Source organism: Monodon monoceros, unplaced genomic scaffold (genome assembly GCF_005190385.1).
Source record: "Monodon monoceros isolate NGI ecotype Baffin Bay Population unplaced genomic scaffold, NGI_Narwhal_1 Super_Scaffold_8, whole genome shotgun sequence".
NCBI classification, from domain to species: Eukaryota; Metazoa; Chordata; class Mammalia; order Artiodactyla; family Monodontidae; genus Monodon; species Monodon monoceros.
Genome location: NW_021703785.1, coordinates 13883740 through 13907545, shown reverse-complemented (window position 1 = coordinate 13907545; position 23806 = coordinate 13883740). Strand labels below are relative to the sequence as shown.

General features: G+C 38.0%; 1 protein-coding gene across 1 annotated transcript in view; it reads right to left on the bottom strand.

Moving 5' to 3' along the window:
- Nucleotides 1–10800, bottom strand: part of UGGT2 (UDP-glucose glycoprotein glucosyltransferase 2) — a 163218-nt gene extending 152418 nt beyond the window's left edge. The window contains exons 1-2 of the mRNA XM_029210526.1: nucleotides 10576–10800; nucleotides 3323–3405 (exon numbers count right to left, since the gene is read on the bottom strand). Coding sequence (XP_029066359.1) covers nucleotides 3323–3405; nucleotides 10576–10727 — 235 coding nt within the window. The 5' untranslated portion in view covers nucleotides 10728–10800. The remainder of the gene's footprint in view (nucleotides 1–3322; nucleotides 3406–10575) is intronic.
- Nucleotides 10801–23806: the final 13006 nt, after the last annotated feature.

Genomic DNA, 23806 nt, shown 5'->3' with positions numbered 1-23806 from the left:
TCCGGACGCGCAGGCTCAGCGGCCATGGCTCACGGGCCCAGCCGCTCTGCGGCATGTGGGATCTTCCCGGACCGGGGCACAAACCCGTGTCCCCTGCATCGGCAGGCGGGCTCTCAACCACTGCGCCACCAGGGAAGCCCAAACCTATGTATTTTTAGGCTTAACTTGCAAGATAATTATGGATGCACTGGACTATTTTAGCTAATGTCTAAAAATAACTAAATCCATGCTTACCAACTAACCTGCTGATAATGATTTTGCCCTTTCGATTTCTTTCACCTTTCACTTGATTTCTTACCTATTGGCATTTAATATACATAAATCACTCTCATCTTAAAAAAAAAAAAGAGCGGCAGCAGTACATGATGAGTCACGTACTGATTCACCTTATTTGCTTTATAGTCAATCTTGAAAGACTCGACAATAGTTATCTCTGCTTCCTCAACCTACTGTAGTTTTTATTACTATACCAGTAAAAGTTGCTCTCAAAGTCACCACTAATTTTTCTTTTGTTAAAAGCTTAGTATTTATATTACTTGGTTCTTCTTTAGTATTTGATAATGTCTATCACTTAGCACTTAATATTCCCCTGGCTTTCATGACATCACACTTTCTAGGTTTTCACGCACCTCCACTGGTGCTCCCTAGTCTCTATTGCAGGTTCTTCCTCTGGTTATCTCTTAAATACTGGTGTTCTTTATTCTCTTCTCATTCTATCTCTTTTCCCTATAACTGCAATTACCTTCTTGATGTTGATAACCCCAAAATTCTACCTTTTAGCTTAGATTTTTTTTTTTATACCTAAATCTCTCACTTACATCAGCTTACTGGATATCCTCACTTGGATATTCCACAAGCATTTCAAATGTGACACGTCCAGATGGCAATCTTCCTACCCCAAACCTGGTTCTCAATTATAAGTAACTGAGTTAGAAATGTCATAGCATTTTCTAAAAATCTTTCCATTAAAATATATGAGCAACTTTACTTGTGTAGAAACCATTAAAATCTTGAAGGGCTTTGAGAATGAGATTTTTATATGCTGAGAACATGGAGAAGGGGAAATAAATAGGGGCTCTGGAGTCAGATAAACCTTGATTGATATTTCTGATTCATCACACAAAACTACAAAGGTTAGCTAATACCATGCCACTTGAATCTTGAGACATCAATAAATATATAACTCTGTGGCAGACCCATACAAAATGATTTAAAAACAGGCAATTCAATGTTTAAAAGGTCTGAATATGCTGGCACATAATGTAAACTGTCCTCACGAAATGGCAGGAAAACTAGCACCTGAATTCAAAGAGTTAATGTTCAACTTTTACAACTTTTTTAGGCAAGTACATGACTGAAATTATTTTTCAGTGGAGAGTATTTAGAGAGTCTCATGGAGATTCAACAACCTAGAAAATTACAAGTAACTAAGGATTCTAAATGTTTCCTCTAGGATAATGCCTTGAAAACAAATTCAGTAAAATCTGATAGCTTGTGTCATATTTAATTCCTCATATATACCGTTTCTTCCTACACCTAACAAGGTCAGCATTGAGGCAGCGATATGCATTTGGCTCTCACCATTATGAACAGGTTCAACAGAATTATAGTTTTGTGTTAGTAATTCTTATTTAATACACTTCATTTTAGGTTCAACCCTGAAACACATACACCTCCTATGCTTAAAGTAGAGTTTAGGTACTTCTGAGCTTATATTCCAACTTGTTGATGATCTGCCACCAGTTTGTCCAGACATGCTGTTTTAGTTAGGTATAAAATATGCTGACAAATTTGAACAACTTAAAGGGTTCAAAATTTATAAGAGTAATTTTCAAGATTGCTTCTCCAATGAAAATGGCACCAAATAAGGCCATAAAGCATGTACTGAGAACAACAGGTTTGGGAAAGGTACAGTCAGGATTTTTAGGTGAGAGCCAGGAAATCTGGTGTTGGATTTTTTAACTCTCATGAAAACCTGACATATTAATCTAGCTTATTTTTACCTCAAATACCAAAAGTAAAATCACCAGGACAAATACAAAACCAACGAACAACAATCACCCATTGCTTTACAGGTAGACTCCTAAGTGGTCACAGTTTCTCCACATAATCTATTCCTGTGGCGTCTTCTACCCGTCTCCTTTCCCTACGACCTCGTTAGATCCTATCATCCAAAACTCCACTCCAGCATTCACCGCTGAAAAGGCTGTCCTGCTCTCTCTGAAATACTGACGGGTGCCTCTTAACGCACGTCCGGGTTATACCTATCCCTCCCCATTAAAGTTCTGATCACCTAATAATACATGTAGGTGTTCTGCTGTCTCTATCATATTATAAGGTCTGGAGAACACAGATCACATTTACTCATCTTTGTATTCTCAGTATCTAAAGCAGTGCATACTGTCTCTCGTGACTCAAATCATGATTAATGAATAATGAAGCTTTTTAGTAAAAGTTTTTTCAAAGAGCAAATTACTTGTTTTTAGAAATATTTCAGTTTAAAATATCATTAAAGTCATGTCTGCTCCCTTTATCTTAAACCTAGCTCATAAAATCATAAAACTGTTGAACTTCAAAGCCACTTAAGCCAAACAGGCTCTAGTAAATGAACACTTAAAACATTCAAAAGGTCTATTCTCTGTAGAGATAGGAAACTAACCTTTTTCTTTAACCTTTCTTTATAATAATTAGTAATTAACCTTTTAGCCTCTGCCGTGAAAACCTAATTTCAGCATCTGATCTTCCTTAAGAAACACATTAATAAACATTAGCTCATTCTAAGAATATATGTATGTATGCGTAGATATATACTCTCATATATATTTAAAAAAGTAGGAATAACTAAGTCAATTTTCTAAATAATGAAATGAAAGCACACAGGTTACCTAACTCAATAAGAGCAAGTATTAAAAATCTCTGTAAGAGTTCAGGAGTAAACGTATTCTGGCAAAAAAATTTTAGTATTACTGGATGCAAAACTAATACTATTTCAAAGAAATCTAGGTAAAAAGAAAACCATAATTCAACAATTTCTATTCCTGCTTGATTATAATGAAATATCCAAACACTGCTAATCATATGAGTTTTTGTATAACAACGTATTAGAGCCTTATATTTTTGGAAATGGATGCTTGGAATAGTTTCCATTAAAACATTTTTTCAAATTTAATATTCAGACTTACTAACCCAATTAAGCATTTACACTTAAACTTTACCATTAAAAACAATAAACAAAAAAAAACAAAAAATCAATAAACATATCTAATATAGGCACATAAATATTGATACATATCTTGAAAGTTGAAATATGTACATCACCTACCTGTTTGTTTATAAATTGCTAATTCTTGTACAGTTTCCAAAAACTGCCAAAATTTTTCATTACTTTCTTCTGCCATAAATTCACTATTAAAAAAAATAAAAGTAATCAGTTAATCGATGGAAATAAAAAATGGTTTCAATACTATATTTTAGAGCTAAATTACAACTTCTGGTAAAAACAAAAACCTCCTCAAATAAAAGTCGCTGATTTCCATTTACTATAATGCAAAAAGAGAACAAATTGATGATTCTTCCCTGAGGTATCGTTCTTAACTACAAGCATATAATCATGACTGGAAAAGACTACATGAGGAATTACTTTTGGCTTTTCCTCTTTATTAGCTACAGCTAAAAAATGGATAATTTATTTTGTGTCTTCATGTGAAATGCCACTGAGAAGTATAATTTAATGGCAATAAAGAGAGTGTTATATAAAAGTAAAAAGTTAAAAAATAGACTGCCTATTTTTCACAACCAAAACCTGGTTTTATAAACATTTTTTTAAAGTCATATTATCGATTATTTTCATTTAGCTACGTATTTGTGTAGACAATATTTTTATTATTTAAAACAGATAATATCTTAATAAAAAAATTAACAGAAAATTGGTGTATTGCATTAGGTCTTTGGTCTTGAAGCCCAAAGAAACTTCCATTTATCCAGAGTGTAAGTAATAAAAAAAAAAATAGCCAAAGCAATATAAAGCCTTTTGGAAATAATGAAATAAGTGAAAGATTATTCGGTCCTGTATGAAACAAAGTGCAAGACAACTAAAACAAGTAGATTTAACTGTTTAAACCAGAAGAGACACAACCACCAAACAGACAGTACAGACTTTGTTACTGCCCACCTTATCTTTCTTTTAAGCCTCAGTAAACCTAAACTAATGCTTAATATAAATGGGAAGTATTGAGGACTTCCAGACACACGCAGAGTGATAAATTCTTGTGAGTCTGAGATGGTCACTAAAGGGGGAAAAGGAGGTGAAAAGGAGAAAAACTGATTAATTCATCAACATAAACAGGACAGACATAGGGATTTAAAGCAATAAGCAACTTCAAAGCAACTCTTGCTATTAATGGTGTCCAACTCAATGGCATTGAAACAAACAAACAAACAGGCTAAAAGCAGAGGAAACTATGGGGAACACTAAATAGGATGTGACCTGAAAAGGACAGGGATGGTACAAAACCTTGAGAAAAGTAGAGCGCAACACTTATTCCCTAATTGACTTGACCAAACAACTACTGACATGCTCGTTTATTGTGCATTCACAGGTAAAAGACTTCTTCCATATGGCAGAATTTATACATATGAGTAAATATCATCAGATGTCTCAAATCTCATCGTGTGAATTATCTAAACTACGTATGAGTGAGGCCCTGTACGATCCACCCAGAGGCAAACTTCTTCTCCACACGTGGACCTGTAGAACTAAAAAATTATATGCTTCCAAAATGCAGTGGTGAGATAGGTGTTCCAAATCCCAAAGACAGATATTCCAATTACAAAAGGGGGAAAGTAGAGAGTAGAGGAGTCATCAATCCCAAGCAAGTTCAAATTGCAGCACAAGATCCTGTTAGGTTTTTAAGACTTGAGCATAACTCTCCGTGGCTTATTGCTCCACCCTCTGTGCTGCCTGCCATGGCTTTGCCCTCAGCGTCATTCTCCCTTTTTCTTGAAGTGTAGCACACATTTGCAGCCATGTAGTTCTATCAGCCAACTTCCTGCCTATAGAATTTTGGAAGTCTGGCAGCCTTCTCTCACTTCATCATGTCTCTGTCCCTTTTGATCCAAGCAGGCAGTGTTTCTATTGACGCAACAATCAAAATCCTTGGGGTTCTTCTACGTATCTCACCAGGGTCATGCCATTACACAAGGATCCTCCGCAGATCCTTCTCCTGGATAAGCCCCTCTTTATTCCTGGCATCTGCTGAGATAGCTGAGTGGATCCACAAGTCGCACACCTAATCTATACAACAAAAGATATCCAGCCACACTTTTGGCCTTCTTTACAGAGCATGCATTCCCAACACCAAGTTTCCTAATTTTAGCAACCTTTGCAATCTGGATAGGCTGAGAGCCTCCCAAATTACCAAAGGCTGCTTCCTTTTTCCTTAACAGTTCCTTTTTCAATTTCTCTCTTTCCTCTTGCATTTTACAGCAACAAGGAGAAACCAGGTGATACTTTGCTTGGAAATCCTTTAACACTTTGCTTGGAAATCCTCTTAACTATCCAAGTTCATCGCTTACATGTTCTGCTTCCCACACAACTGTAGAATCTAATTCAGCTAGATTTCTGCCTATATAACAAGGGTCATCTTTCTTTATTTCCAATAACACATCCCTCAGTTCCTTCTAAGCCCTTGCCAAAAGTGCCTTTAATGTTCATATTTCTACCAACATTTTATTCATAATCATGTAAGTATTCTCTAAGATGACAGAAGCTTTTTCCTATCATGCTCCACGCTTTCTTCTAAGTCCTTAACAGAATCGCCTTTAATGTCCGTATTTATGCCAACAGTCTCCTCAAGACAATCTAGGCTTTTTCTACGTTTCTCAAAACTCTTCCAGCTCCTTCCAGATTCAACATCTATTTCTACATTTTTAGGTATTTGTTACAGCAGTATCCCCACTTCAAGGTACAAAATCAAATTAGTTTCCTATTGCTGCTGTAATAAATGATCAAAAATTTGGTGACTTAAAGCAACAGAAACTGTCTCACAGCTCCGGAAAAGTCCAAAATCAAGGTATTGGTAGGGTTACACTCCCTCCAAGGGCTCTAGGGGAGAACCTTTCCTTGCCTCTTCCAGCTTCTGGAGGCTTAAGGTGTTCCTTGGCTTGTGGCTACACCAATCCAATCTCTGTCTCTATTCAGATGTCTTCCTCCTCCTTGTATGTGTCTTCTCCTCTTCTGTATCTTATAAGGAAATTGGATTTAGCACCCATCCAGATCCACAACAGTCTTGTCTCAAGACCCTTAACTTAATTACATCAGCAAAGATACTTTTTCCAAATACGGTAACATTCACAGGTTCCAGGGGTTAGGATATGGACATATCTTTTTGGGAGCCACCATTCAACCCACTAAAAGTAATGGGGTTGGTACCTCAGAGTGTGGCTAGATTGTGAAGGGCCTTAAAGAGCATCCCACAGGAGTTCCAGTTCTAAGACTCCTGAGGCAAGCAGAAATTGAAACACTGCAGCTATCAGCCTAATGCTGGGAGAAGTTAGACTGATTTGGAACTGAGCATGAGATCACATCCATGTAAGCTATGTGAGAAACTGGGGAAAAGGTAGAGGAAGGGGACATATGTTAAACTAGAATACTTTATTTAATAAAAGCTGTTTTATTATATCTGATACCACAGAAGTACAATGGATCATAAGAGACTACTATGAACAATCATACAACAACAAATTGGGCAGCCTAGAAGAAATGAATAAACTCCTAGAAATATACAAAGTATCAAGACTGACCCATGAAATAGAAAAATCCAAACAGATTTATTACTAATAAGGAGATTGAATCAGTAATCAAAAGCTTCCCAACAAATAAAAGTCCAGAACCAGACAGCTTCATTGGTGAATTCTACCAAACATTTAAAGTAGAATTAACACCAATCCTCACACTCTTCCAAAAAGAGAAGAGGAAGGAACACTCCCAAACTCATTTTACAAGACCAACATCATCCTGATACCAAAACCAGAAAAGGACACCACAAGAAAATTACAGGTCAATATTCCTGATGAACATAAATGCAAAAATCCTTAACAAAATATTAACAAACTGAATACAGTAATACATTAAAAGGATCATACACCATAAGCAAGTTATTCCAGGGATGCAAGGATGGTTCAACACCGACAAATCAATAAATGTGAAACACCACATTAACAAATTAAGGATAAAAATCATATGATCAGCTCAATAGATGCAAAAAAAAAGAAAGCATTTGAAAAATTTCAACATCCATTAAGAGTAAAAACTCGAAGTGGGTATAAAGGAAATGTACCTCAACATAATAAAGGTCATATACAACAAGCCCACAGCTAACATCACAGTCAGGCACAAGATCAGGAAAAAGACAAGGATGCCCACTCTCACCACTTTTGTTCAGTTTAGTACTTAAAGTCTTAGCCACAGCAATTAGGCAAGAAAAAGAAATTAAACGCATCCAAATCAGAAAGGAAGAAACCAAGCTGTCACTATTTTCAGATGACATGACATTATATATAGAAAACCCTAAAGACTCCGCCAAAAAAAACTGTGAGAATATATGAATTCAGTAAAGTTACTGGATACAAAAATCAGTATACAAAAATCTGTTGGGTTTCTATACACTAATAATGAACTATCAGAAAGAGAAATTTAAAAAACAATCCTGTTTACAATTGCATCAAAAAAATACCTAGGAATAAATTTAACCAAGGCAGTGAAAGACCTGTACACTGAAAATTATAAGACAATGATGAAATAAATTGAAGACAACACAAATAAATGAAGACAAGACAAATAAATGGAAAGATATTCTATGTCCATGGATTGGAAGAATATTGTTAAAGTCTCCATACAATGCAAAGCAATATCCAGGGTCAACACAACCCCTATCAAAATTTCAATGCCATTTTTCACAGATATAGAACAAACAATCCTAAAATTTGTATGGAACCACAAAGACCCCCAAATTCAAAATAATCTTAAGAAAAGCTAGAGCTAAATGCTCCTTGACTTCAAACTATACTACAAAGCTATACAATGAAAATAGTATGGTATTGGCACACATAGATCAATGGGACAGAATAGAGCGCCCAGAAACAAATCCACGCATATATGGTCAATTAATTTATGATGAAGGAGCCAAGAATATACAACAGGGAAATTTATGATGAAGGAGCCAAGAATATACAACAGGGAAAGGACAGTCTCTTCAATAAATGCTTTTGGGAAAACCAGATAGCCATGTGCAAAAGAATGAAACTAGACCACTATCTTACACCATACACAAAAAGTAACTCAAAATAGGTTAAAGACTTGAACATAAGACCTGAAACCATAAAACTCCTAGAAGAAAACATAGGCAGTAGCTCCTTGACATCACTCTTGGCGATGATTTTTTTGTATTTCACACCAAAACCAAAGACAACAAATGCGAAAATAAACAAGTGGGACTATATCAAACTAAAAAGCCTCTGCACAGCAAAGGAAATCATTAACAAGATGAAAAAGCAACTACTGAATGGGAGAAAATATCTGAACATCATATATCTGATAAGGGGTTAATAATCAAAATACGTAAAGAACTCATACAACTCAATAGGAAAAAAAAAAACACCAAACAATCCAATTAAAAACTGGACAGCATTTGAATAGACATTTTTCTAAAGAAGACATACAAATGCTAACAGGTACATGAAAAGGTGCTCAACATCACTAATCATCAGAAATATGCAAATCAAAACCACAGTGAGACATCACCTCACACCTGTTAGAATATGGCTATTATCAAAAAGACAAGAGATAGGGCTTCCCTGGTGGCGCAGTGGTTGAGAGTCTGTCTGCCAATGCAGGGGACATGAGTTCGTGCCCCGGTCTGGGAAGATCCCACATGCCGGGGAGCGGCTGGGTCCGTAAGCCATGGCCGCTAAGCCTGCGCGTCCGGAGCCTGTGCTCCGCAACGGGAGAGGCCAAAACAGTGAGAGGCCCGCGTATCGCAAAAAAAAAAAAAAAAAAAAAGACAAGAGATAACAAGTGTTGGAGAGGATGTGGAGAAAAAGGAACCCTTGTTTACTGTTGTGGGGAATGTAAACTGGTGCAGCCACTATGGAAAATAGTATGGAGGTCCGTCAAAAATTTTTAAAAGCAACTATCACATGATCCAGCAATTCCACTTCTGGGTATTTATGCAAAGGAAGTGAAAACACTATGACTGGAAAAAATGTAAGCACTCCTATGTTCAGTGCAGCATTATTTACAATGGCCAAGATATGGAAACAACCTAAGAATCCACTGAATGATGAATGAATACAAAAAATGTGGTACACACACACGAATATCATTCAGCCATAAGAAAGGAAATCCTGCTATTTGTGAAAACGCGGACGGACCTGAGGGCATTTTGCTCAGTGAAATAACAGACAGAACAAATACCCTATGAAATCTTAAAACACATACAAAAACAATAAACAAATGAGCTCACATACAGAGAACAGATTGGGTGCCAGAAGCAGGAATGCAGGTGAAATGGGTGAAGGTGGTCAAACAGTACAAATTTTCTGCTACAAAATAAATAGGTCATGGGGATGTAATGTACAGCATGATGACTATAGTTTTAATACTGTACTGTAGATTGCAAAGCTGCCAAGAAAGATCTTAAAAGTTCTCATCACAAGAAAAGAAACTTTTGTAACTACGTGTGGTGACAGACGTTAACTGGACTTACGTGGTGATAATTTCACAACATGTAAATACATCAGATCATTATGTTGTACACCTGAGACTAATACGCTACATCAATTATAGCTCAATTAAAAAATCTGTTTTAGTATCAATATCTTACACATGTAATGTCACGTAGGGCGACAAAGACTCTTTTTAGAACCAAAAGCTGTTGCTTTGGTGAACTACAAATGCAACCGGCATTAAAACTTCATGCCGGTTAAAAAAAGAAAAAACTTTCAAATTTTGTTTAACTCCTGGAATACTAAGAGCAAAATTCAATAGCTCCAAGTTTTGTTTCTCCACAGTAAATGAAACCTTATGCACTAAACCCAGTGAATGAGATTCAGAAAGAAGTAATGGCTTTGCGAAGCTGTCTTCTCCACAGGAAGCCTAGGAGCTGACCGAATGTTATCATCTTGAAACCAGGTGCTTCAAATACCGGTTCCTAAAAAGAACTGCCTACATCAATTGAAGAGCTTGCATTAAACGCCACAGTCTACCTCCCATTCTTCCTTTCCTCTTTCGTAAACGCTAAGAAAATCCAAACGAATTAAACAAAGTTTTAAAACCCGTGGATGAGGCAAAGTACGAAGGCGGGGGAAAGAAACTGCAAGTGAGTGCGACGCACAGGGTAGCAGGGGAGGAGGTGATGCTCTGGGGGTCAAAGCACCAGCGGCGGTGCAAGAAGCTGACTGCCGGCGGGCTAAGAGACGGCGTCCCAGGCGCCGTCGGGGTCCCGGACGCCGGTGCGTCCCGGATCCCCCGGACCCTCCCTCCGCGCCGGCTCGGCAGACGGTCCGGCCCGCACTCACCTGGCCTCCAGCAGCAGCGGGGTCTCCGGCCACTTCGCGGCCAAGTTGGCAGTCACCGCCTTGGACGCGGAGGCGGTCCGCGCGCCGAGCAGCGAGAGCCAGAGTGCGGTGGAGCCCAGGAGCAGCCGCACCACGTCGCCGGCCTTCGCCATGGCGCGGAGGAGGAAGCGCGATCCCCCCGGACCCGGCGCCCACAGCCCACAGCTACTAAGCTACCCCCGGCTCCTCCCGCAGCGCGGCCGCCCACTTCCGGTGGAGGGAGCCCGAGTCCGTTACTCGGACCGGGGCCTGGCTTGGGCCGAGCGCATGCGCCGAGCGCTCTGGCGCAGTCCCTTGAGCCGCAGAGGACTGATCCCTGAGCCACGTAGGTGCGGGCGTCGCCGGAATGCGGAGTGTGGCTGATGCTCCGGCGGGTCCACAACTGGGACCTCTGGTTCTCGGACAGAGGCTCTGGGGCACGCGGCCAGGAGACTGAAGTGGGATTTTGGCCGACTAAGGCTGGCTGGAGATGGCAAAATCTGGAAGCGAAGGCACGAACCAGCGTGGTTATTATCCACATTGCACAGGCGGAAAAAAGGCCTATCAAGTTCAAATACCTACCTCGTGGGATTCTCAAATTGTATTGCATATTCGAGTCACCTGGTAGATCTTTTAAAAAGTCCTATGCCGAGACCACACCACGCACCAATTACAGGGCAATATCTGGGGGTGAGATTCAGGCATCAATAGTATTTAATCCGCCCTTCCCCCCAGGTGCTTCGAGTATGCGAAAACCAGTGACATCACCTGGAGGGCTTGTTAAAACCCAGGATGCTGGGCCTCATCCCGGTGTTTCTGATTAAGTAGGTTTGGTGTGGGGGCTGATAATTTGCATTTCACATCCATCAAGTTCCCAGGTGATGCTGATACTGCTGGCTGGGAATTATGCTTTTAGCCTTTGTTCTCAAAAGTGGTCCACAGACCAGAAGCTTCAGCATCACCGGGGAGCTTATTAGAAATGCAGACTCTCAAGCCCCACCCCAGCCCTACTGACTCCAAGCCCCTAGATTAACAGGCACCCCACGTGATAGCTTTGCTAGTTAAAGTTTTGAGAAGAGCTGTTTTAGAAGGTTACAGGTGAAAATGCGTAGAAAAGTGATAGTTGTTTTTGTCATTATCAGCCAAAATGACACAGCTGTGATTGGGTCTCGATTTCATCCAAGGACTGTCTGACCCGAAAACTCATCAGGTTCAAAAACAAAACCTTGGAACAGAGTTAACTGGTTTTCCAGTACATATGACTCATCAACTCAAAATACTCAGTTTTATTTAACTGGGCAGTGGTGAAGCCTCAAGATTCTGGCTGCTAGTCAGGAATTCTTTTTCTATTCAGAAGAGAGGAAATTTATTGTAAATATTAAAATATATGGTAAAGAGACGCAGCAGCCGGGGAAACTAGTTTAGGGGATGCACTCATCTATTCCTTTTTTCCCCCATTACTCCCTTGCTCTGCAGGGAATCTGGGTCTCTCCAAGTTGCAGAAGCATGGCCACTACACTTTTTCTTTTCCCCTCATTTGCTTAGTAAGTATATACCTTTTCTTGGAAGACCTTGCTCTAGGAAATTCTACTCAGGTCTCACTTCCTGAGGTTAGCCTTCCTTTCCTGATTGCTCCCACTTGGTATGATCTATCCCTCCTTTAAACTCCCATAAGCTCTTGATTTTAACTGTCATATACAACTTATAATTCTCACTTTAGTATTTGAACACAGTGCTTATTTATTCTACTAGAGATGATATATTCCCTGAGGGCTCATGCCTTATTCATTTTTAGCATCCCTTGCAGTACCTAGCACAGTACGTTACTGAGACTCAATAAATATTGAAGAGCCCTTGTTTTATGGATTGGTGGGCAGCAATCTAATGCAGATGAGTAAGGAGCTTCATTTCTATCCATAGAGCATAAGAAAGAACATATTATGAATCCTTCACAGGTATGTACTTTAATTAACTCCTCATTCCCACTTATTTTTGGACTGAATTTTTGACTGAGCTTGTGGGATGAAGGAAATAAACTATTAGCAGTGAATGTCTTAAATGTCAGCATATCTGATGGGTTGATTTGCCATTTAAAAAGTCACATGCAATACACTATTAAAGGACACTACTAAAACGTATATTATTATACATTCCAGTACTTCAGTATTTCAGAATAGTGAGGAATACATTTCTCTTTTAAATATAATGAAATTAATCTAATGCAGGGCTATTTGTTTACATAATTATTATACATTTTAGCTTATATAGTATTTTTCTAGAAATTTAAATGGGTTTGAAATATTCCTCAGACTGGTCATCCCTGGGCATAATCCTCTACTGCAGAACAAAAGAAAGAGTAGGACTGAATGATATTTAAGTGTTGGAAGAGGTCACTGAGAGGACATGACCACAGGCTGACCCTTGAGCAGAACCTGGGCCATCAGAGACTCCTTACTCCCTCTTTGGAATGTACATTTCACTCACAGCTTCTGCACTAGGAACCACTTCAAGGAAGCAGCCTGAGAGAATAATGTTATTGAGACAATCTGGACTGTATACATGCCTGAACCCCATTAAGTCCTCTATATGAACTTTTAAGATTCTGGCGGGTGGGTGCAGAGCTCTATTATTCTTGTAGCCCCCTATAACAAGCCTCATGTATAAGTTTCCCTTGCTGATGAAAACTGCCACCTGCCAATCTGGAGTAATCTTCCTAGTTCTCTGGTCTCTCTTTGCCATCTGTATATGGGGGCCAGATTCTAATTTCACCTGGGGAACTCCTGAGGCTGTGAACCAACACTAAGGTCTCTTCTATATGTCATTTCTAAGGACAGATAGAAAAACTAAAATGCAAAAATTAAGTGACTCAGTAAAAGTCACTCAAGTTAGTGGAGCAACAAAGTGTTCCAACCTCTATTATCCATAATCCTTTGGCACAGATTGGCTGTGAACTGAATGTAGTTCAGGGACACAATTGCACTTTAATATTTCTTAACAAAATGTTATTCAAAGTTATTCACATCGGGATAATATGAATGGAAATTGATGAGGATAGCAGTTTTCACTGTATGTGGAAGAAATGATTAATGAATGCTTTATAATAAGAATATTGTGTTTAATAGAATAAATCATCTTGAATTATTTTTAGGCACAGCATAGACTATTTAATGAGAATAGTGGTTACTGTTTCTGCCAAATTATCATGCAGTAGAATAAAACTTTAATTTTCTCCACCTAAATAAAGTCTCACAGCTGCAATGGCTTTTAAAAATTATCACCCCTAGGTCTTCCAGATATCCCTTATTAAGAAAGACCCTATTCTCATTTTTTAATTTGAGTATCTTAAACACAACAATTTCCCCTTATCCTCGGGGGATATGTTCCAAGAACCCCAGTGAATGCCCGAAACCATAGATAGTACCCTGTCTGTACTATTTTTTTTCCTATACACACACACGTATGATAAATGAGACACAGAGATTGACAGCTATAACTAATAATAAAATAGAACAATTGTAACAACATACTATCATAAAAGTTACGTGAAGGTGGTCTCTCTCTCCCTCTCAAAATACCTTATTGTACAAATATAAAGCCTTTTGCATCTTAACTGTTTATCATGCACTGTGGCCATAAATTTTGCAGCTTGAGGTGTGACAGCAAAACTAGCATAGATTTCTCTTTCCTTCTTCACAATTTCACAGATAGAAGATTCGTTCTTACCGTAGATCTTAGCAACCTCAGCATGTGATTTTTTTTTCCTTATTAGGGCAAGAACTTTCACCTTTCCACTTAAAAAAATAACTTTAAGGCTTCTCTTTGGCATACCTGATTTGCCAGCATCACTACTCTTGTGCTTCGGGGCCATTGTGAAGTAAGCTAAGGGTTACTTGAACACAAAGCACTGCGATATCCCAACAGTTGATCTGATAACCCAGACAGATGGTTACTAAGTGACTTTGTTCAGTGGATACACTGAACAAAGGGATGATTCACTTTTCCAGTGGGATGGCTCAAGATTTCACCCCTCCGTTGGGAATGGAGTATGATTTAAAACTTATGAATTGCTTATTTCTAGAATTTTCCATTTAATATTTTGGACCACAGTTGACTGCAGGTAACTGAAAGCTCAGAAGGTGAAACCACAGTTAAGAGGGGGCTACTGGACACGAAAATCCTGCTCTTCATTCCACGTGGGAAGAATTTATAGGCTTAAGTAATTTGTTATGCTTTTCCTCCCTTAGCCGGATTACCCCAAAATCATAACCAAAGAGTAATGGTTTAGTTTCCTTTACGTATCAGCAGTAACCTTGATTTTTTAGGTTTGCGTATTTTATTTAAAATAGATTACAAATGCCTCACAAATCTTTAATTCCAGGTATGTTTGATGAAATTTTCAAATAGCAAATTAACTATGTGAAATACATAATTTTTAAATTAATCATTTGGGATGATATTAGAACTTTAAATCTGCTATGTAACAACCTTCTGTTCTTATATACATGGTCAGTATTTTATAATTATGCATTCAAAAGCTGCTAAGTCACTATTCTGCTGCTTTTATTATTTGTTTTATTTCTTCAGCAAAACACCCAGGATTGAAATGTGTTGGTAGAAGACAAAGTAAAGTATATTCTGTGTTTACATCTTCTAGTAGAAGTTTGTATAGTTATGTGCACAAACATTACTTTCTTCAAAATATATTGTATATCATCTATGGGAAGAAGACTGTATCAAAAACTGGGAAAAATACTGAGATAAAATGGCTAGTGTCTTCAAAGGCCTTAGAGTGTAGTAAGAACATAAGAACTTATATCAATATATTATTACAGAGAAAAGTTAATAAAGTTCTATAAAAGTCCAGAAGAAGACACATTTTTAAGAAATCTTGTTGAACCAATAAACCAATGAAAGGCAAATTTTCTAATTAAAATTATTTCCTGAGTTTAAATTTAGCACTTTGAGAAGCTGTACAAATTCTTTCAATCCCTAGGGAAGCATCTGAAAAATACTGTCATGATTATTAACCACAAAAATAGTCATGTGTAAAGCAGCTACTTTACATTTATGTCATGAAACATGGTCTCAAACCCTAAGTGACACTGTCATTTGGTTAGGAAGGTAGTACAGTACATAAAAAGTACATAAGTTTTATATGACAAGATCTGAAGGTCTGCCACAGTACAATAACTGTGAGAGGAATTAAAGGAGGAGACTGTCTTAAGAAAAGCCTCAAAGAATAGGTAGTGTGACTACACTTTGAGGAAAGTATAGATGACTTAGGTGTCAGCGCTGTCATTGCAGCATGAATGCAGCCATAGACAATATGTAAAGAAATGGATGTGAATGTGTTCCAAAGAACATTACTTAAGGACACCAATTCCCTATTTTCACATATCATGAAATCTTCTTTTGCTTTTTTTAAAATTAAAAAAAAACATTCTTAACTCTCGGGCTATACATATTTGACCCATGAGCTATAGTATGCCAACCTTTGCTTTTAAGAAAGTTTTGCGGGAAATCTATGCAAGAAAGCTCGTAGAATTATTGTTTATAATAATAACACCAACAACAAAATATCCATTGAAGTAGAATAACAAAATAAATTGTGGTTTATTCGTTCAGTAGAATACTAACAGCAGTGACAATAGTCACAGCTATATAGATAAACATACATGAATCTCGAAAACATGTCAGTGAAAAAGCAAGTCACGAAAGCATACGTGTACTAGGAACCTATTACATGGGGTTCAAAAAGAGATAGTACCAAATGATATAAACTTTAGGGAGACATATAAACTCTAATGAAAGTAAGGGAATGATTAACACAAAATTCAGTATATTTATTATCTCTGGGTAAGGAAAAAAGATGAGATCAAAGATGGACCCACAGAGAGCTTCAAAGATATTGGTAGTAGTCTAAGTCTTAGGAAAGGTGGTGGGTACATGGAACTTACTTGCCGGTGATGTGGTTCATAATTTTTACAAAGTGAAATAAAAAGCCACGAAATGAATTATGTCCATGTCTTCCTTAAAAAACCCTGACGCTTCTCCACTGCCTACAAAATTAAGATGAAATTCCTTATGTATATACTGCTTGAAACACTTTAGATTTTTATAATGTTTAATTGAATATTGGCTATGGTTTCTTCATTTCCTGGAAGATCCTCTGCTGATGTTCTAAATCTTGCAGTGTTGTTTAGAAATACCCTCTGTTGGAATGGCTAAGTTTTTAAAGAATCTTTCTATGGCTATTTTATTTTCCTTGTGTTTAAAAAGCAAACAAACATTTAAAAATATTTAACACTCTGATCCCATGTACCCATACACCTGTGTCCTCAATCTCATTACCATGTTCCTTATTCTTAAAATTATTTTCCCTTTCCTTAGCTTACTGGGTCCTTTTGTGTACTCTGTTTAATGTGAATGTTATACCTTTTAGCTAAATTCACTTTCATTCTTTTGCATCTGGTGTAACAGCAAAGCCCATGCCTTTTCTATTATACCAGGATGCAGAGATAACGTCTTAGTCACCATGTATCTCCAGTTCCTTGCGTGGGGTTTAGCTGATAATAAGTGTTCAACTAATATATCCTGAATATTAAGTGAGGAATGGATTAGAATTTTAACTTCTCTAGAATATTTCAGTTTTCTTTTGGTCAATTATTTTCAGTGCTTTCAATGAAATAACTACACAAAATGACCATAAAGCAATTAAATTAATTTTTCAGACAAACATTCCAGAATTTTCCTATTTAAACAAACCTCCTAGAAAGTCCACTTCAGTGGATATGTACATTATCAGATGCTACAACTGGTAAAAGTATTTTTTTAATTGTGGTAAAATACACATACATAAAATTAATCATCTCAACCATTTTTAAGTGTGCAGTTCAGTCGTTAAGTATAGTCACATTGTTGTATAGCCCATTTCCAGAACTTTTTCATCTTGGAAAACCAAAACTCTTTATCCATTAAAACACACCTCACCATTTCTCCCCCACCTCAAGCCCTCTCAACTACCATTCTACTTCTGTCTGTGTGAATTTGACTACTCTAGATACCTAATATAAGTGGAATCACGCAGTATTTGTCATCTTATGGCTGGCTTACTTGGTTTACATTAATGTACTCAAGGTTCATCCATGTTGCAGCATGTGTCAAAATTTCCTACCTTTTAAAGTCTGAATAATATTCCATTGTATTTACATGCAACATTTGTTTACCCTTTCATCTTTTGGATACTTGGGAAGCTTTCATCTTTTGTGAGTAGTGCTGCTACGAACATGAGTGTCTCTTGGATGCACTGCTTTTAATTTTTTTGAACATATAAATGTATACCCAGAAGTGGAATAACTGGATCATATGGAAATTCTATTTTAAAATTTTTTAGGAACTGATACTCTTTTCCATAGTGGCTAAACTATTTTACATTTCCACCAACAGTGCACAAAGGTTTCTGTGTTTTTTGCTTGTTTGATTGTTTTGTTTTTTATAGTAGCCATCCTAATGAGGATGAGGCGATAACTCACTGAGGTTTTGTTTTACATTTCACTAACTGGTCAAAGTATTTTTGAAATATAAGTTTTGATACTAATTCGAGAGCTAATTTAGGAGTACCCAAGTAAGTAACTTCCATAATTGTGTGAGCACAAGACACTCTCCTTTGTTTTTGTCCCTCTGTCAATGCTTCACTCAGATTATCTCTCAATGTATCACCTAAGAGATTGAGTTAGGCTGACAATATCAACAACTCCAAAAGAGTAGCTTAAGGCAGTAAGAGATCATAGTTTTTCTCATAAAACTGGCAGTAGGCAATCTAGAGCTACTTGCCAGCTGAAAGGTGTCCAGTCTTTTGTGTCTTTTTGTTCTGCCATTTTTAATGTGTGGATTTTAACCCGTCATAGATGACTCCTATGTCTCCAGGCATCACTTATATTTTCTTGGCAGGAGGAAGAAGAAAGAGAAAGGACAAAATGTAAAACCTGGATGCCAACAGAATTGACTATATTTAATAAACTTTCCTGGAAGCCCTAGCAAATGACTTTCTCTGACCTCTATTAACTAGTTCTCTGCCACCTGGTCACATCTTGGTGTCGGAAATGCTGGGCACATTTTCCCTATTTCTCCCAACTAAATTGGGATTCTGTTACAAAGGAACCAGAACATCATATGTATCCTGTCGACAGCTGGCTGTGTTTGCTACACCATGTATCCCTTCTGTTTTCATTTTGAGGCAATGGATTAACCTGGAAACTATGGGGAGTTAGATTCTAGAAGCCAAAGGACAAGTTGTAAGGCAACATCAGGAAATGGACGGTCTGCCATAAGTAAATACCTTCTAGCCTAATATAAGTACCATAATGTGGGTTTAATTTGTTGAAGAAACTCTTGAAAGTCAAATGCAGTAAGTTAAGACATGCCTTTATTTAAAAAATACTACAATTGAAAAGTAACAAAATATCAAAATTTAGTGCTTTTATCTTGAATCGGTTATATTTGCAGCTGCAAGTGCTAAAAAATCACTTTGTCTAAAATTAGTTGTATCAAGTATCATGAGCCAAGAAAACTTACGTCATTTGTGTTATTTTGGTTTAAAATCCTCCTGACCCAGCAACTAATCTAGATATAACTAAATAACAATTTGTTTTATTTCAAAAGCCAAAAGGATTATTTTTGCCTAGCTAAAGGAAGACCAGAGAAATTCATTCTTCCCATTTACTTTCTCATCTTATTCTGAGTGTATAATTCAGCTCTAGAATTAGGAAGGAAGGATTTTGAAAATTAAAGAAAGAAGCATGGAGGCACTTCCAATAGCACATCAAATAGGGGATTTATATTATGTGTATATTGTGTCCAATGGAGATACTGAGAGGGGAACAGGGATGGAAAGAAAGTGAGAGGAGATTTTACAATATTAGCCGACTTGGTAAACCTTTTTATTATTAATTAATTAATTAATTTAACATCTTTATTGGAGTATAATTGCTTTACAATGGTGTGTTAGTTTCTGCTTTATAACAAAGTGAATCATCTATACATATACATATATCCCCATATCTCCTCCCTCTTGCGTCTCCCTCCCACCCTCCCTATCCCACCCCTCTAGGTGGTCACAAAGCACCGAGCTGATCTCCCTGTGCTATGCGGCTGCTTCCCACTAGCTATCTATTTTACATTTGGTAGTGTATATGTGTCCATGCCACTCTCTCACTTCGTCCCAACTTGCCCTTCCCCCTCCCCGTGTCCGCAAGTCCATTCTCTACATCTGCGTCTTTATTCCTGTCCTGCCCCTAGGTTCTTCAGAACCTGTTTTTCTTTTTTTTTTAGATTCCATATATATGTATTAGCATATGGTATTTGTTTTTCTCTTTCTGACTTACTTCACTCTGCATGATAGACTCTAGGTCCATCCACCTCACTACAAATAACTCAATTTCGTTTCCTTTTTTGGCTGAGTAATATTCCATTGTATGTGCCAAGATATGTGCCATATCTTCTTTATCCATTCCTCTGTTGATGGACACTTAGGTAGCTTCCATGTCCTGGCTATTGTAAATAGAGCTGCAATGAACACTGTGGTACATGACTCTTTTTGAATTATGGTTTTCTCAGGGTATATGCCCAGTAGTGGGATTGCTGGGTCACATGGTACTTCTATTTTTAGTTTTTTAAGGAACCTCCATACTGTTCTCCGGAGTGGCTGTATCGATTTACATTCCCACCAACAGTGCAAGAGGGTTGCCTTTTCTCCACACCCTCTCCAGCATGTATTGTTTGTAGATTTTTTGATGATGGCCATTCTGACCGCTGTGAGGTGATACCTCATTGTAGTTTTGATTTGCATTTCTCTAATGATTAGTGATGTTGAGCATCCTTTCATGTGTTTGTTGGCAATCTGTATGTCTTCTTTGGAGAAATGTCTATTTAGGTCTTCTGCCCATTTTTGGATTGGGGTGTTTGTTTTTTTTGATATTGAGCTGCACTAGCTGTTTGTATATTTTGGAGATTAGTCCTTTGTCAGTTGCTTCGTTTGCAAATATTTTCTCCCATTCTGAGGGTTGTCTTTTCGGCTTGTTAACCTTTCTATTTATTTTCTTTTTTACCTCCATTCCACTTTGGGGCCCCATGTCTTTTTTTCCTCTTCCCTCTTTTCATTTCCCTTCTACTGTTAATCTGATATTACTCATTTTTAATTGAGTGTGAATGCATTTCCAAACCTAAGCTAGAGTTGCCAGAGGGCTATTTGGAAGAGCTGTTCGGTGTGTTCAAAGGTCATTCACTGCCCCTGCTCGCAGCTATGCTGGAAGAAAAAGGGACCTGGACACAGACTGAGAGGGCACAGGTTATTCTGCTCTACAGGGTCCCTGCTTCATCCATCCTTGGCTTCTATACGCTTTTCCCTGTAGTTCAGGCTTCTCTCCTCACATCAACACCTTTAGCTCAGTGGTCCCACTTCCTCCTCGCAAACTGTATAAACACCCAGTGGACTAGCACTTTTGTCTTTTGCCCCAGAATTTTTTTTATTTTGAATCATTTTGAATCCAGAACATGTGGGGCTGGGACTTCTAAAGATAGGTGAGATGCATATGAATGTACTTCTCAGAAACATCTAAGAGGGCGCTAGGCAGTAGGTAAATACGGATCAGCGGGTACACCCTGGCTGGGTGGAGACCATTAGTCATGTGTGGCAAAATTTCCCGACACTTGGCTACTGGGGACTTAGGTATTTTTGTGCATTATGTTAATATGTTAACTTATGTGATTATAATGAAGATTAAACTACCAATGTGAGCACTGTATGGGTACTCAAAAAACAATAAAGAGTGGATAAAAACTCTAAGAACAATGGCATTGACTTGGGAGAACTTCTCACTGTTTTTTACCTCATTGTAATGCATCACAAGAAGTATGTGTAAAACTTCATTAAATAAAATAATCTCTATAAAATGCCTTGTGCATGCCTAGTAGATGGCAGACACGAAAATGCAAATATATAAGTAAACATATTATCCTATTATATATTTATCATATTATATTACAGTTATATCATGTTATAATGCATTATATCACTTCATCATTAATAGGTGCTTTATGAGACTTTCAGTTTCTTATTGTTATAACTTCGTGTTCCCATAGCAGAGTTTTCTATTCATACATGTCCCTAATCAGTGGTTACATTAGTGTGGATTTTTATTAAACCCTATTGAGAATTTTAAGTCATACCTTCACCTAAAATTTATGTTCCAAGTTCCTATAATTCAAAATGTCAGAATAATGTCTGTCGTTGACTCAGAAGGTGTCTCTTTGCCCACCAGTTTTTCTGCTGTTCTGTCTGGATTGATGTTTAAGCATTTGGCTTTCATTTTTATCTCGAGTTCAGCCAGGCTGGAAGAGTAGAATAATAATACCAGCTGGCATAGAGTTGAGCCTGTATCAGCATATTGACGTTCCTGCGTCAGCATATTGATGCTAGTGACACCAAAATGTCTCTCTGTCTCACAGAACTGCCGCACATCGGCATTAAACAGTGTGGTGACAAAAGGGAGTGGATAAGAATCATCCCGTAGAGTGGATGCACGGTTGCCCGTTGGAAGAGAGAATGTTTCACGGTGAGGCGGTGCGTTATCACAATGACATGAAACAAATCAGTAGATCCCAACTATCTATAATAAATGAGCATTTGACTTTCTGCTGGTCATTGATGATTAACTATTGAGAGCAGAACACTTTTGATTCTGAGTGTGATTAAAACAGAAACTCACCATGATGGGGCTTCCCTGGTGGCGCAGTGGTTGAGAGTCCGCCTGCCGATGCAGGGGACGCGGGTTCGTGTCCCGGTCCGGGAAGATCCCACATGCCGCGAAGCGGCTGGGCCCGTGAGCCATGGTCGCTGAGCCTGCGCGTCCGGAGCCTGTGCTCGGCAACGGGAGAGGCCACGACAGTGAGAGGCCCGTGTACCGCAAAAAAAAAAAAAAAGAAACTCACCATGATGAAGGTGTTTGTAAAAAACTGAAACTATTGCTCAACCATAATAGGAAGGTAACTGACTAATTAATCATTTTTTAATTTTATTAACTTTTAATTGAAGGAAAACATATGTACAGAAAAGTGCACCCATCATACTTGTACAGGTCGATAAATTTTCATATATCTATCACATTCATGGAAACTCCACCAGGATCAAAAAATAGTACATATTGACAATAGCCCTTCTGCCTCCTAACACTCATTACCCACAGCTTTCTCTCCAAAGGTAGCCACTAACCTGAATTTTTGCACAGTACATTTGTTTCATTTGTTTTTGAACATAATTCTATGCTACTTTTGAGAGTGGTTTAAAGTGGAGAGTATATTATCAGACATATGTAATAGAAAGGTTATTCTGCAGCAATATGAAGAACAAACTTGAGCCCCAAAGATCAGGAAAAAGATGATTGAAATAGTGCAGGTAAGAGAGGATGAAGGGTCAACAAGGCGGTAGAGTAGGGCTGGAAAAGGGTGGGTGTCCGGTTTGTGTGGAGTGTGAGGGATCCAGACTGACCTACAGTTTTCTAGCTCTGACAACTAGATGGAGGGGTTTCCAGTCACCTGAGAAGATGGAGCAGGTTTTAGGGGACAAGAGGCGAGTTCAGTATTGGACATGTTGAATTTGAAGTGGAATGTGGCAAGGAGGTGTGTAGGATTCAAGATATTAGGATGTTAGAATGCAAAATCTTTGTTGGTTGAATGTGTGTGGGAGAACACGTTAAAGAAATAACTATGTGAGCACGGAGCCTCAGGACTCTGGCTTGGGCAAGTTGACAATCACTGAGCCAGGAGAACTGATGAGTTTTGGACATACTGCGTTTGAGGGATTTGGGAGGAATCCAAATAGAGATAGGATATGGGTAGTTGGGTATATAGATCTGTGCTTGAAACATGGATTATTTTTTGAAGATTAAAATAAGATATTTTAAACCACTCTGGAAAGTATAACGTGCGCCACAGACTGCTGTTGGCTATTATTTTTTGTTGACGCAGTTTAAAAAGGCTCTGAATGTGATATCCAACTAGTCCAGTCCATGATTAATTGCTGGAAGAGAAACATCATTTGTGGTTTTGTGGAGGTAAAAGAAGACATCAGCATTTTGTCACCGATAACAATGGCGTCGTGCCAGTCTTAGAAGCCATTTTAGCCAGTGTTCGTCAGAAATTATTCACCTAAATTTTA